General features: G+C 47.9%; 3 protein-coding genes across 4 annotated transcripts in view; all 3 read right to left on the reverse strand.

Moving 5' to 3' along the window:
* Positions 1-227: 227 nt before the first annotated feature.
* LOC114772863 (protein angel homolog 2-like) lies at positions 228-2,960 on the reverse strand. 2 transcript variants are annotated; one of them, XM_028965584.1, is made up of 5 exons: positions 2,075-2,960; positions 1,861-1,969; positions 1,616-1,664; positions 823-980; positions 228-759 (listed from the first exon to the last, which is right to left on the reverse strand). In XM_028965584.1, exons 1-5 carry the CDS (start codon positions 2,516-2,518, stop codon positions 608-610), a joined length of 912 nt encoding a protein of 303 aa, XP_028821417.1. In that variant the 5' UTR covers positions 2,519-2,960; the 3' UTR covers positions 228-607. The 2 variants fall into 2 exon arrangements, with proteins under 2 accessions (XP_028821417.1, XP_028821416.1); XM_028965583.1 differs by having other exon boundaries at positions 228-980.
* A 1,195-nt stretch (positions 2,961-4,155) lies between these two features.
* Positions 4,156-5,416, reverse strand: LOC114772862 (protein angel homolog 2-like). The gene is made up of 3 exons (XM_028965582.1): positions 5,244-5,416; positions 4,467-4,831; positions 4,156-4,391 (listed from the first exon to the last, which is right to left on the reverse strand). Exons 1-3 carry the CDS (start codon positions 5,288-5,290, stop codon positions 4,156-4,158), a joined length of 648 nt encoding a protein of 215 aa, XP_028821415.1. The 5' UTR covers positions 5,291-5,416.
* Positions 5,417-7,924: 2,508 nt separating this feature from the next.
* Positions 7,925-13,922, reverse strand: part of LOC114772864 (polypeptide N-acetylgalactosaminyltransferase 14-like) — a 77,254-nt gene continuing 71,256 nt past the window's right edge. Inside the window, 2 exon segments of the mRNA XM_028965585.1 lie at positions 7,925-8,335; positions 12,119-12,238. Coding sequence (XP_028821418.1) covers positions 8,177-8,335; positions 12,119-12,238 — 279 coding nt within the window. The 3' untranslated portion in view covers positions 7,925-8,176.

Genomic DNA, 13,922 nt, shown 5'->3' on the forward strand with positions numbered 1-13,922 from the left:
GTAGTACTCCACAGGGTGGCAGGACACGAGTTCCTTTTAATAGAAGCGTTTCTTAACGCGCATGGAGGACGGCATACGTTTTAAAATCTACAGAAGTCACGAGCTCCCTTCTGTGTTCTGTGTGTTCACTGTCATTTAGGTTTTGGTTAATAAGATATTATATAATAAATAATTAAGAATTTGATATACATTTTGGATTTTACCTTTCAGCTGCACCACAAGACTGGTTGGATATTAAAAAAATATGTTTAGTCTTTTTTGTACACAGAGACGCATGGATTTTGCATACAGGAAGATCTTTTTATGGATATCTTCTACTGCACATTGGGCTCAACAAATTAAAACAGTCACAAATCTACGCTCAGTATCCCATCACAACACGGTTTTGCTCCCATTACGGGAGCAAAAATGAATTTGCACCATTTTAGCATATAAATACACTGGAATTAGTGAAAGTAAATAGTCATTCCTCATTAAAACAATCATACAAAAAAAAAAAAACAATAGGAACAAACAGTCCGTGGGGGAGAAATGCCACGCGTTCCGTAAAATAATAAAAAGTTAAGAACCTTGTGCGTGAACAGTTTTCTGGCACAGTCCGGCCGGGTCAGCGCTGCAGTCTGAACCGCGCCACCAGGGGCAGGTGGTCGGAGGAGTTGTGCTCGGTGGGCAGCCCGTTGGCCGCCTGGAGGACCGCCTCGTCCACCAGCGCCAGCCTGGCCAGCAGGAGCAGGCCTCGGTCGCACGCCGCGCCCCGCCCTGCCAAGTACGGACCGTCAGTAAACACCGGGCGGGGCGCCGTTACGTCGGGCCCGGACTCACCTGACTGTACGGAGACGTCTCCCGCAGCCGGAGAGTAGAAGATGTAGTCCACGGTGATGGCCGTTTTTGAGTGACAGGTGGTGATCTCTTTTTTCCGTCCGTCTTTCAGGTAATGCGAGTAAACGGAGGCGAGATTCAAGCCGTGCTCGATCTGAGGCCTGTTAATGCGCACACACACACACACACACACACACACAGACAGAACTGCTTCATCACACTTGCATGTGGGGGAGATCAGGGGGAGACCAGAACAGTCCTGTCTCGCAATGCGGATGCGGTGGAGAACAGCAAGTCAGAGAGAGAAATCGCGCCTCTCAGATTTACATTTATATTTACAGCATTTACCAGACGCCCTTATCCAGAGCGACTACAATCAGTAGTTACAGGGACAGTCCCCCCCGGAAGACACTCAGGGTTAAGTGTCTTGCTCAGGGACACAATGGTAGTAAGTGGGATTTGAACCTGGGTCTTCTGGTTCGTAGGCGAGTGTGTTACCCACTGTAACTGACGTAAGATCGGTGGTCAGGACCAAACCAAAAAAAAATCAATTTTTTTGTATATTATTCAATTTAAAACCATATAAAATTTTCAACTGTGTAGCAGCATCTAGTGGTCAAAAGCGGCACTGCAGATTGACAAAAGTGCCATTTCATTATGCAATCTGAAAATATATATATGTTTGTGTGTGTGTGTGTGTGTGTATATATATATATATATTTTTTTTTTTTACTTGTCTTAAAACTTTTTCATACCTTTATTGTACTAGGTGGATAAAAGAGCTGTGCAAACTCACCCATGTGTAGCTGCCTTGGCTGGCACATCACTCTCACTCTCATTTGTCTCTGTAAAAAAATTCAAGTGATATTTGAGTATTCAGCACACATCAGTTAGGAGTAATTCAAGTAAACGAGAAAAGAACATCCGGACATTGTGCCTGGTCGCTTGCTCAATGTAACGCCAGCAAACACCAGCATCCAGACAACGCGCCATCAAACGCAATTTCGGGTCATTTCATACAGACGTCAGGTGAAAAGGTACCTGACGGGCGCTCCTCATACTGGCACTGCTGGCTGACGCCCAGGCTCGGAGGCCAGATGGGGACGTTGAGAAGCCGCTGGCCCCTGGGACTGTCCTCCTGTCCGGACACCTGCAGGAAAAAAAAAACAACCTCAACACAGGCCACACCCACAATTCAAATGACGTAAAATAGTTCCTCTCGTGAGAATATGTTAGATGGGATTGCCCCGCCCACCTTGCCGATGGCCATGCCCCCGTAGTCCAGCCTGCGCTCCCGGATGAAGCTGTAGAGGGGAGACCCCGGCACGGAGTTGAAATCCCCGCAGAGCACCACGGGGCAGGTGCTCCCGTCGGCGAGGCGCGCCACGCGGCCCACCTCCGCCAGCAGCACGCCCAGCTGGGCCAGTTTGATGTCCCCTCGGCGCGGGTTGTACAGGAGGTGGGTGTTGGCCACGCACACCCTGGCGGCGGCCGCACCCGGCGGCGCGACGGGCTCCAGCAGCGCCACCAGGCCCACGTTGTCCCGGTCCATCAGGGGGACGCCGCGCCGGTAGTACTCCACAGGGTGGCAGGACACGAGGGTGAAGCGGTCGCGTCTGAACACCACGGCGCAGCCATCCGGCTTCTTACCCGTCCTCCTCTTGTACTCACAGTGGTAGCCTGCGATCACAACGGCCATAACTAACAAAGTTATTCAGTTCACACACAACGTGCCATGAGAATCTGGTGAAAAAGGTGAAACCTTCAACCCCAAACAAATATTAACGGTATAAATAAAGACACTTTTCAGAAGTCTGCATTGTAAACTCTTTTTCTGACTTTTATATATATACGCACACACACACACACACACACATTGTTAAACAATGTAATAAATACAAGAAATACACACAGTATATGGAAGGGAAAGAACCGTACGGGTGCAAGTAAAACATCAAATGTAAGCTCTTGGTTGCCTCTTTCTACTCGCCAAATGACAAATAAATTCTTAAATCATTTTAAATTTACACACAGAAGCTAAATGTTTTGGAATAAAATAGGGCTGCACGATTTGGGGGAAAAAAAGACATATTGCAATTATCGAGATCAATATTGTGATATGCCATATGATAAATGGGGGGGCAGTGGTGGCCCCCCCATTTGGGGCAGTGGGGGCCTAGCGGTTAAGGAAGCGGCCCTGTAATCAGAAGGTTGCCGGTTCGAATCCCGATCCGCCAAGGTACCACTGAGGTGCCACTGAGCAAAGCACCGTCCCCACACACTGCTCCCCGGGCACCTGTCATGGCTGCCCACTGCTCACTCAGGATGATGGGTTAAATGCAGAGGACAAATTTCACTCTGTGCATTGTGTGCTGTGCTGCTGTGTATCACATGTGACCATCACTTCACTTTATTTATTATTAAAGGGCACTTGCTTGTATATCAACGAAAAGTCGCATAAAAATTACTAACAGTGAAATGTTTAATTTCAAAGTGAAACATACAATCTACTTATAACTTGAAATGCCCAGTGCTTTCATACAATATTCTACTAAATTAAATAATCACAAAAAACCCTTTACATTACTGTCGAACGACAAACCCTGGTAAAGGCTAAACAACTGTTTTGGCCATTATAAAATCCAGTATTAGTTCTTACGTTTAACCAAAACGTTGTTTGGAGGCTGACTTGAACACAGGAATGCATAGCTTCGCTAGCTTAGCCTAGCTTAGCTAAGGTTAAGACTTATAAAACGGGATTTTATAATGGCTAAATATATTCAAAACAATTGTCCAGCCTTACCTATGAAATGTAATCCCTGGTTTGGAGCGTACAGCGGTTTGTACAGCCCCAAGCAGCACAAGAGTGAGGCATTTTTATGCACTTCTCTCCATAGACATGTATATGCTTCACTCCACAGCAGAGCCTTTCGCAATATGGCGGCGACGTTGCCGTACGATGCAGCTCGTCATGTCTAAATGGCAGAACTCCACATGTGTTCATTCATAGTTTTGATGCCTTCAGTGAGAATCTACCAACATAAATGGTTATAAAAATAAAGAAAACACATCGAATGAGAAGGTGTGTCAAAACTTTTGGCCTGTACTGTATAATAAAACTGGTAAATAAAACCATAAGTGAAACAACAATTGGGGTGCAAAGAGAGGTTCTATTAAATGTTATAAAGGAATAAACTGGCCTGGGTACCTAAAGATTTCCAGCGCGGGTTTGATCTGATCTTGATAGTGGTCTCTTGCCACCTCTTGCAGACAACATTATCTGTTCCGATAGAGAAAGGACATTAAAGCCTGAAAGGACGACTCTGTTTTTTTTTTTTACGGCTGGACGTGAACCTCTTGACGCACGTCTGGGCTGTGCTGCTCCAGCTCTCTGATGATGTTGGGGAACCTGTGGCGCCAGTTGAGGACGCCGCCGCGGCAGTGTTGGTACAGGTAGGCGTTGTCGCGGAGCAGCTGCTGAGAGAGGATGTTGTAGGACATCACCGAGAAGTCGAACGCGGGCAAGGTGTGGCCGTAGCGGTGCGATAGGTCCTCCCACTCCCGCCGTATCTCTGCAAAGCGGCGCGGGACGGGACCGTTAGCGACTTTTGGACGTGACCCGTGCCGCTTTAGATCGAGGGGGTTACCTGACGAGCGTCCCGCATCCTCGGGACTCGACGAGGACCTTCTGGGAGAGCGAGCGGGTGAACTGTGGGCGCTCGAGTCCCTGGGCGCGCGCCGCTGGTTTTCCGAGCTCTTCCTCCGTTTGGGGGGAGGCTCTCTATCCGAGTTCATGGCTCCGCTCGAGAAGCGCGGCGACCATGGGGCGAGGCCGCTGGCGAACTGTCCCGGGGCCGCGCGTGGCGTCCACCCCGCGAGCTGGTGCCTGGAGCAGGTCGGGGGACACGGCGGCGCGAGGGTCAGTAGGTGATGCCTCGGCCTGTAGAAGCTCCTCCAGGCGGGCAGGAAGCTGGAGCCCACCGAGGTCACGTGACGGGCGAACATGGGTTGGCTGCGAGGAAGAAGCACCCAGGGGTCAAGCTCCAGAATATCTGGATAATTCTGGAAAAATCCCAGTAAACGTTCGACTTCTAACACCAGTTAACGCACAATATTAAATAAAACGAGTGCAGTTGTTGTCATTTAACGCCCCCCCCCTCACCCATGGGCGTCACTTATACTGTTGCTATGGTTACCGAGCACACCAACCACAAAACATGACAGTGAACGAACCAACACGAATTCAAGATCAAGAGTCAGACGTGAATCAAATCGTCCCGTATTACACACTCCAGATTAATTAATAACGTAACAACGTGTGTGTTTTGCCACATTAAAACCCGACTGCCTCGATCAGTATCGGTAAATTGATCGGTATGGATATATATATATATATATATATATATATATTTCTTCTGACTTACTCGGCGGCTCCGCTGAGCGCATCCTGCCTGCCCTGCGGTCGAGGCATTCGTCGCTGCCCGCGGACTGGACGCTAAGCCGGTCGCCAAACTGGGCTAAAGTACAGCGAGGTTTGAAGCAGGTAAACAGACCGCGGCGGCGGCCATGTTCGGCCCGTCGCACGGTGATGACGTCGACGAGGCGCCGGCGAAACTGAAGCGGCTTCGAAAAGACAAAAGACAAAAAAAAAAAAAAAAAAAAACACGGAAGATTTAGCCGCGTCCGCAACGCCGATTTTAAATATTTTAAAATATTTTAAAAGGTTCGAACCGACGGTCGGATTTGGAATAAAACGAAGGGCGGCGGTTGTCGGCACGATGTCGGCGTCGCTCACGGGGAAATAAGAAAAGCCGGACCCGCGTCGGGCCGACCGCGGACCCACCCGGTACCGGTCCGCGTCCGCTCTTCACTCCCGGGTCTCCTGCGGCCCGCCGGAGCGGCGCTGCCCCGCGGACGGTCCCATGTCGGCGGCCCCGCACGGCAGAGAAGGGGGGGAACGGCCTCGCCCCCGCGGACCAGGATTTACATTTATTATTAACGGGCGCTGGTGTTTCGACCTGAGCTGAAAACACGCCGGTTTTCTCGGTGTTTCTGTTTGAAGTCCAAGACACGGTGTCAATTGTTAAGTCCACTTCATCACACAGTCACCCTGTCAAGCACAGACAGTGTTAAATTCACCCTAGTTAGGCTGGTTAGGGTACCAGGTCACTGTAGAGCACCAATATACCAAAATATACCACTATTACCACCAATTCAGCACCAGTCGTAAAAAGTGATTAAATTGAAGTGATGGTCATATGTGATACACAGCAGCACAGCACACGTGCACACAGTGAAATTTGTCCTCTTGCATTTAACCCATCACCCTGAGTGAGCAGTGGGCAGCCATGACAGGTGCCCGGGAACAGTGTGTGGGGAGACGGTGCTTTGCTCAGTGACATCTTTGGCGGATCAGGATTTGAAACCGGCAACCTTCTATGTAACAGACAAACTACAGGATCCACAATGCAGCGCTTCAGTCGACCTTACCAAGTGTTGGCCGGCTGGGCAATTGAGTTTGACCGTTTTTTTCTTTACACATGCTCCATTCTTCTCCTCCTCTCGCGGTCCTTCTCTGCTGTTTGGATGTCCTGCTGGCCCCGACGTGCATGTCCCAGGGCCCTCAGGTGCTCTGCTGTCCAACATCCGATCTTCAACAAGTGAGGGTTCCAGTCTCTGGAAAGAATCCTGTTTGGTTCCTGTCCCTAACAAGATCAGCCCAGTCGTGACCCGCAGGCCCAGTGGTGCTGACTTCACAACGTCATGAAAACACTGGAGAGAAGACGGCTGGTTCTGCTCTGGGTGTCTGAGAGGAGATTCTCCGGATCACGGACAACCCCCTCTCACCCCTATGCAGGCCTCCCTGACGGACCATCAGAGCACACGCCTCTAAACGCAGACCTGAGCTCCACAGGAAGCCCTTCTTCCTCGTGGCAATAAGAACAACAACTCTTCCCCATTCTTCTCAGGATCAGTATTAAAGTCTGATTGTACCCTCCTGTACGCTTGGTCTGGGTTCAGACAGTCTTAACTACAAGGCATCTTCTGTTGTGTCCCGCGTGTCATCAATTCAACAGGAATCCACCAGTTCTGACAGAGGACATATCGTCTTAAAATGATGATTGTGTTTTTTTTTTTTTTTTTTTGACAGTCGGACATTTACACTACAAAAATAGTCAAATGTTTACCACATAAAATCAATAAATCAACTATTATTTAAGTAAATGATTAGACACAGCAACAGCATCCACAAATGTCCCACATGGGGCCTATAATCTTTCACAAATGTCGAATTCCTCAAGGGTGGCTGTAGTACAATAATAGTAGAAAAGTTTTATTCGGTAGTGAGACTAATTAAATGCTTTTTTCCCATCTTCCCTACAGTAGCCGTGAAGGGACCTACCATTTACATTTTAAGGCATTTAAGGCATTTTTTTTTTTATATCAGAAGCCCTTATCCAGAGCAATCAGTAGTTAGAGGGACAGTCCCCCCCTGGAGACACTCAGGGTTAAGTGTCTTGCTCAGGACACAATGGTAGTAAGTGGGATTTGAACCCACCAGGCTACTACCATCAAAAGTGTAAAACACAATAACAGCGACTAAAAGTGAAAAGTGGTAATAATGTTCGTGTTGATATGTAGAGATGTTCTATAAAGAAATGTGGATTTCACTTCACTTTCAGATGGAGAACGATATTGTTTCCTTTGTCCATTGTTTATGAGATGTGCGCTTTAGGTAAATCAACACGTAATCAGTGTTCGACGTACGGGGGCTCTGTTTCATCGGTTCGTATGTTCTAGTGGACCTTTGCACAGTGCTGTATGATAAAAATAATTATATTGGGATCTGTAAATAAGTTCCTTTTCACAACACCACACACACACACACACACACCCCAAATCCACGTAATAGATGGACTTGCATCGAAAGTGATAAAACTTCACATTTGGCAAAAGCACAAAATAGATTTATTTGGATTCCCCGTTTCTTTGAAACAATAAAGCAAGAGGCTGAATACAAGCGCATGATATCTGAATTTGTCTACGTGAAAAAAAATCACTAAAACGAACTTGATCGATGATTACAAACTCTTTTTTCCACTTTTCATGTGCACTTCATTCAGATTGACACGTCACCCCGCCCTTTTATTAAGCCCTGTCTTATTGAATATCAGAGTATAAAGGTGCTACTGTAGAGGTCGTGAACCCTGTGCTTGTCCGGGTGAACTGTGACCGCGCCCTCTGAGACGCCAGTCGCCGTCCGAGTGCCCCTCCTGGGTCGGCCCACCTCGCCGTCCCCAGCCCGAGGCTGCCCCCTGCAGCCCGCCAGCGTAGCCCAGCCCCCTGGGTGGCGGCCTCAGGAGAAGGGCACCTCCCACCGCTGGGTGAACGCCGACAGCTCGCACGGGCTGATCACCAGCATCTTGCTGCTCTCCACGCCGTCCAGGGCCATCTCGCTGTCCAGGCAGAAGCGGGACGCCAGGTGCTCCAGGTGCGTCCCGGACCTTTGCCACCGCTGTGGACACAGGGAAAAAACAACAGTCCTGTTCCAGACTTTCATTCTAAACACTTAAGGAGCTTCTATTTTCTGTAGTTTAATATAAAAAGAAATAAAAAAATCCCACACATTTGACCACATTTACCAGACCCCCTTATCCACAGCGCCTTACAATCAGTAGTGACAGGGACAGTCCCCCCCTGGAGACACTCAGGGCTGCTCAGTAAGTGGAGTTTGAACCTTCTGGGTGGGTGAGTTGGCCACTAGTCTACTATCACCCTACTGGCCATGCGTGTCGCTTGATGACGGCCACTCGCAAGATAACCACTTAACCCGCAATAAACCCAACCGAAATGGCACCTTTTCTGCGCCGAGCAACATCAGGCGATGGACCCAGACTTGTGATCGGCAGGTTTAAAGAAGCCTAACTTAAGACTTTTTAAGACCATTTTTAAGGCCACTTTGCATTGGGGTCGTCAACTACACGTGTCCAAGGGCCAGAGTTTTTCTCGGCAGACACTGTGAGGGGCAGATTCTCTCCTAAAATACGATATTAATTGTGATATATTAGTATTTCCAAATTCTTACAAGATAAATTCTTACAAATTCTTACATAATACCAGTACTGCAGCAAGCCACTAGGTGGCGACTGCAAAATGTTCGGTTTCTTATTTCGGGGCTGCACAATTTGGGGAAAAAGTCCTATTGTGATTACTGCGTTCAATATTGTGATTTGCGATTGCGTGCCTCACATTAAACGACAAATTACTACATCTTTACATCACTCAAATGTCATTTTCCCAAGACTGCAGCTTAATAAAAATAAATCAACAGTAATTTTCTCAAGAACAGGTACATTTAAGAAAGACATACTACGTTTATAGGTATACGGGAACTCTTGTATATAAATGGTATATTTTACGTTTTAGATGCTGATACAAATCCGTCGTGTTGCCTTTTGTTGGTGCATTTTTAACTACAACTTCACCGTCACCAGACTCGGAATCCTTTCCACCAGCTGTTGTGACGTCCCACATACGAGCTGCTTTAAGAGAGCAGCGCTGTTGTACGGGTGGGTGTGGCTTTGAACACAGAATGAGGCGTGGCGTTCGGATGAACCCCTGTGAAAGGTAATGAACCCCCCGCGATAATGAATACTTGGTATTTAATTGGCCCACCACCTGACACGGAAGAACAGGGGTTTCACCAAAAATACATTTATTTACAACATACGAAATCCTTTAACCAATGACTGCAACCAATTTACAAGCAGGATAGGTACTATAGACCAGACGTTCGTGTTCACTGATTATTATATATAACTAATTATTAGAATAATCAATTAACAGCTCCCAGAACACAGCAAAAGCGGTTAACAGGACGAAGAGGTTCTTACATTTACATTTACGGCATTTACCAGGCGCCCTTATCCAGAGCGACTTACAATCAGTAGTTACAGGGACAGTCCCCCCTTGGAGACACTTAAGGTTAAGTGTCTTGCTCAAGGACACAGTGGTACTAAGTGGAGTTTGAGGTGAGTGTGTTACCCACTAGGCTACTAGCACCATCTGACATCACGATCCATTTGATTACAACTATTGGACTTTTGATTTAGGAAAAAAATAAATGTCATAACTAATTTTGAAAAAATTTGCGATTGATTAGCTAATTAAAATAAAAACTGGTTGACAGCCCTGTTTTTTTTTATCTTTTGTAGACGTCATTATAAAATGATTTTAAGGTAAATGTATTGCGTGCACAAGATTTTTTACTTTCCAAGGGGAAAATAAATCTATGATTATGGTGTCAGTTTGCATGTGAACTATCATGCGGTATATAAAAATATTCATCCTTCCCAGACTTTAAAAGACAGACAGGGTCAGAGTTGGAAACTGAACTGAAATGTGCATGAATAACGGTGATGGACTGGCCCATCAAAAGCTAGTCTGAAGAACTAGACTCAAATTCAAAGCAAACAAGAATCTTCTTTTGAAGCGGAACCCTCTATTTCCTCAGATTTAAGGGCCCATGTGCTCAAATACGGTGGTATTCTAAACGTAATGAATGTCATTTTAAAGGCGAGAGAAGAAGTCCCTCAAGAACCAGCACTAGATGTCCCTCTTGCTCCAGCTACGACCTGGAGAATTCAGCGTCCTCGGCGTAACACGTTGTCGGGGGAATTATCTTCTTCACGCGTTCACCGCTTCCATATCCTCTCGGGACGGGAAAAAAAAAGAAGAAGAAGAAAAGACAACAGTCAGGATATTTGATGCTCGTTGTTCCTCGTTCGTTCTACAAGCCGCCGAACAGACGTCTCTGTTCCGCTCCTGATCAAAGGAACCCCGACCCAAATTACCGTGACACTTCTTCTTCTTCTGCGGTTGTAAGCCGAAATAACGAATATAATTAAACCTAAAATCAATTAGTATTCAGGGCCTGCGGTGCCTGGAAGTCCTTCTTGTAACAGGCTGTTGAAGCACCGTTGATATGAAAGCCTTATTCTTGGGCTTATAGTCTTATACGAGGGCCTGAGGGGACGTGTCAGAACATCTCTAATTACCTCCAGCTCCACAGTTACCTCCCGAGGACCGACCGGGGCTCCACGCGACTCTTTCTATGAAGGAGGTATGTGCTCCTCAGCACGGGTTCTTGCAAGGCAGGAACTGGGCTGTCCCAGGTTCGAACCCCACTTACTACCACCGTGTCCCCAACTGTCCCCGTCACTACTGACTGTGTGGCGCTCTGGATACGGGCGTCTGGTAAATGCCGTAAATGTAAAAGAAATGATGTTTGTTCGGCCAACATTTGCACACGACAAATAAAACTGTTGGTGAGACGTCTGAACAGCATTTTCATTTTACACCAGTAACCAACACCGACGAGGTTATAGGTAGTAGTAGCCTAGCGTGTAAGACACTCGCCTGTGAACCAGAAGACCCAGGTTCAAATCCCACTTACTACCATTTACATTTACATTTACAGCATTTATCAGACGCCCTTATCCAGAGCGACTTACAATCAGTAGTTACAGGGACAGTCCCCCTCTGGAGCAACTTAGGGTTAAGTGTCTTGCTCAGGGACACAATGGTAGTAAGGGGGATTCGAACCCGGGTCTTCTGGTTCATAGGCGAGTGTGTTACACACTACCATCGTGTCCCTGAGCAAGACACTTAACCCTGAGTGTCTCCATGGGGGGGACTGTCCCTGTAACTACTGACTGTAAGTCGCTCTGGATAAGGGCTTCTGGTTAATGCTGTAAAATGTCTACAAACAGGTCAGAAAATCTTGACCGGATGACAAGGCGGGATTAAATAAAATAAAAATTGAAAAAACGTGACAAATCGAGTTATCAAGGTTTTTTGTATGTTGCATTTTAATTGTTTGTAGCATCAATGACTGTTTTGTCCTTTCCATTAGACAGCATTTGTCCAACTATGAAAGGATATTTTTGAAGAAGTCCGGGGGAAGGGCGTGGCCAGCGTATATATGGCCAGCACCAAATCCCTTGTGTGTGTTTCAAACTTTTGAGAAGGGCGGGGACGCCTGGCGCATTTTTTTATTTCTTATTCTTGGAGGCGCCACCTGCGCTCCGTAAAATAAGCTTCTGCCGCCCATTGTCTGGCAGTTTTTCTCATTACTTTTCCATTAGAGCGGCGTATTCCCTGCGCTCGGCGCGTGCTGCATCGCCGCTGCCCACTCGCTCTCTATCTGGAGAAGACAGACAGCCTCCCGCACATACTTATTACAGCGGGGATGTACACGGGAGGCGGGGTCTGGCCCTCGCACGGGACGGGGTCGTACCTGCTTGCCGTCGCCGACGTCGCAGGGCATGAGCAGGACCTGCGAGGCGGGGAAGGTGGTGGAGAGCGAGAGGCAGTGTTGCTTCTGGCGGATCTGCTGCGCGTGCGTGTAGATCCACTCCTGGGGAACACACACACACACACACACACACACACACACACACACACACACACACACACACACACACACAGACTAGTTAACACTAGTGTTGAAATTTTGCAGCATTTACCAGACGCCCTTATCCAGAGCGACTTACAATCAGTAGGTACAGTGACAGTCCCCCCCTGGAGACACTCAGGGTTAAGTGTCTTGCTCAGGGACACGATGGTAGTAAGTGGGGTTTGAACCCGGGTCTTCTGGTTCGTAGACGAGATGTGTTACCCGCCAGGCTACTACTGGTGAGGATATCCGGGTAGCGCAGGGTTCTTGCCATATAACCTCGTCGGCGTTGGTCAATGGTGTAAAATTAAAAATCTGTTCAGACGTCTCACCAACATTTTACTTTGTCGTGTGTGCAAATGTTGGCAGAACAAACATCGTCCCAGAGATAATTTCATTCATTTATATTTGCAGCATTTATCAGACGCCCTTATCCAGAGCGACTTACAATCAGTAGTTACAGGGACAGTCCCCCCCTGGGGACACTCAGTGTCTTGCTCAGGGACATGATGGTAGTAAGTGGGATTTGAACCCGGGTCTTCTGGTTCATAGTCGTAAAACAAGGCACGCCGGTGCCTGCATGAAACCTGCACAGAGCGGCGGGTTGAAAAACGACTTCCGATTACAGGCCTGAAGGGCTCCTATAGAACGCCTGCGCGGCCCCCGTCTGGGCTGAGGTGGACCGGCCCGAGCGCGTCCACGATGATCCAATTATTTACCCATATTAAGCCACAGAGAGCAGCGTTTTAATGCCATTTACATTTTTATTTTCTATTTTTTTTTTTAAACGGAAATCTTGTTAAAGAAGACGACTCCACTCCGGCCTCGCTTTATTCCCTTTTAATGACTTTCCCTCTCGCTCCGAGCGATGCCGCTTACTCCCGCCCGTGTGGAATAATGTAATAACGGCGCATCACAAGCAAGGCGACGGGGGCGGGTTCGATTACTAAAGACGGCCCCCAGGGGCCCAGCTTCGGCGACAGAAAAGTGTCTTTTCCTCTTTTCTCTCTTTTTAATGAATTATCCGCGCCGACGTGGGCGCGCTGACAGGGCCTGACACCCGAGGGCGCCTGCGGCCGTCGCCATCGGCAATTAGCGCCACGTCTGCTGAGCGGCGGATTTTAATGAGATGGTGGAGAGAGGACCAGCTTCCTCCCCATCACCTCCGGTCCTGAACGTCGCCGGAGGCAAACTTCTGTCTCCAGCGCCACCCTTTCTGAAGATGAGAATATTTGCATATCAACCACAGTGTCGCTGGACTCTCCTACTAAACAAAACGAAATCAATAAAATCAATAAAGTGAACTTCGAATTGTGGGTCCATCGCATTACAAACTTTTCAGGTGCCCATTCATCACTGGCGTCTATGCTAACGTCACACTGGATTGACATGGCGAGGCCGCTGATCTTGAACGATGGCTGGACATGACAATGAAGAAGGACGCATACGCACGACGGGGCTTAACAGGACAGGGAAGACATCCAGTAGCAAGTAATAACGACCCGATGGTGAACAGACACGAACGGGGCAGCTTTATACGATCAGACACAGGTGAACACGATCAGGAAACATTACACAGGACGAACGTGAAACTCCGGTCCGGATCCTGGACCCGGAGTAAGCCCTTCCGGACCGGATCGTGACA

Source organism: Denticeps clupeoides, unplaced genomic scaffold (genome assembly GCF_900700375.1).
Source record: "Denticeps clupeoides unplaced genomic scaffold, fDenClu1.1, whole genome shotgun sequence".
NCBI classification, from domain to species: domain Eukaryota; kingdom Metazoa; phylum Chordata; class Actinopteri; order Clupeiformes; family Denticipitidae; genus Denticeps; species Denticeps clupeoides.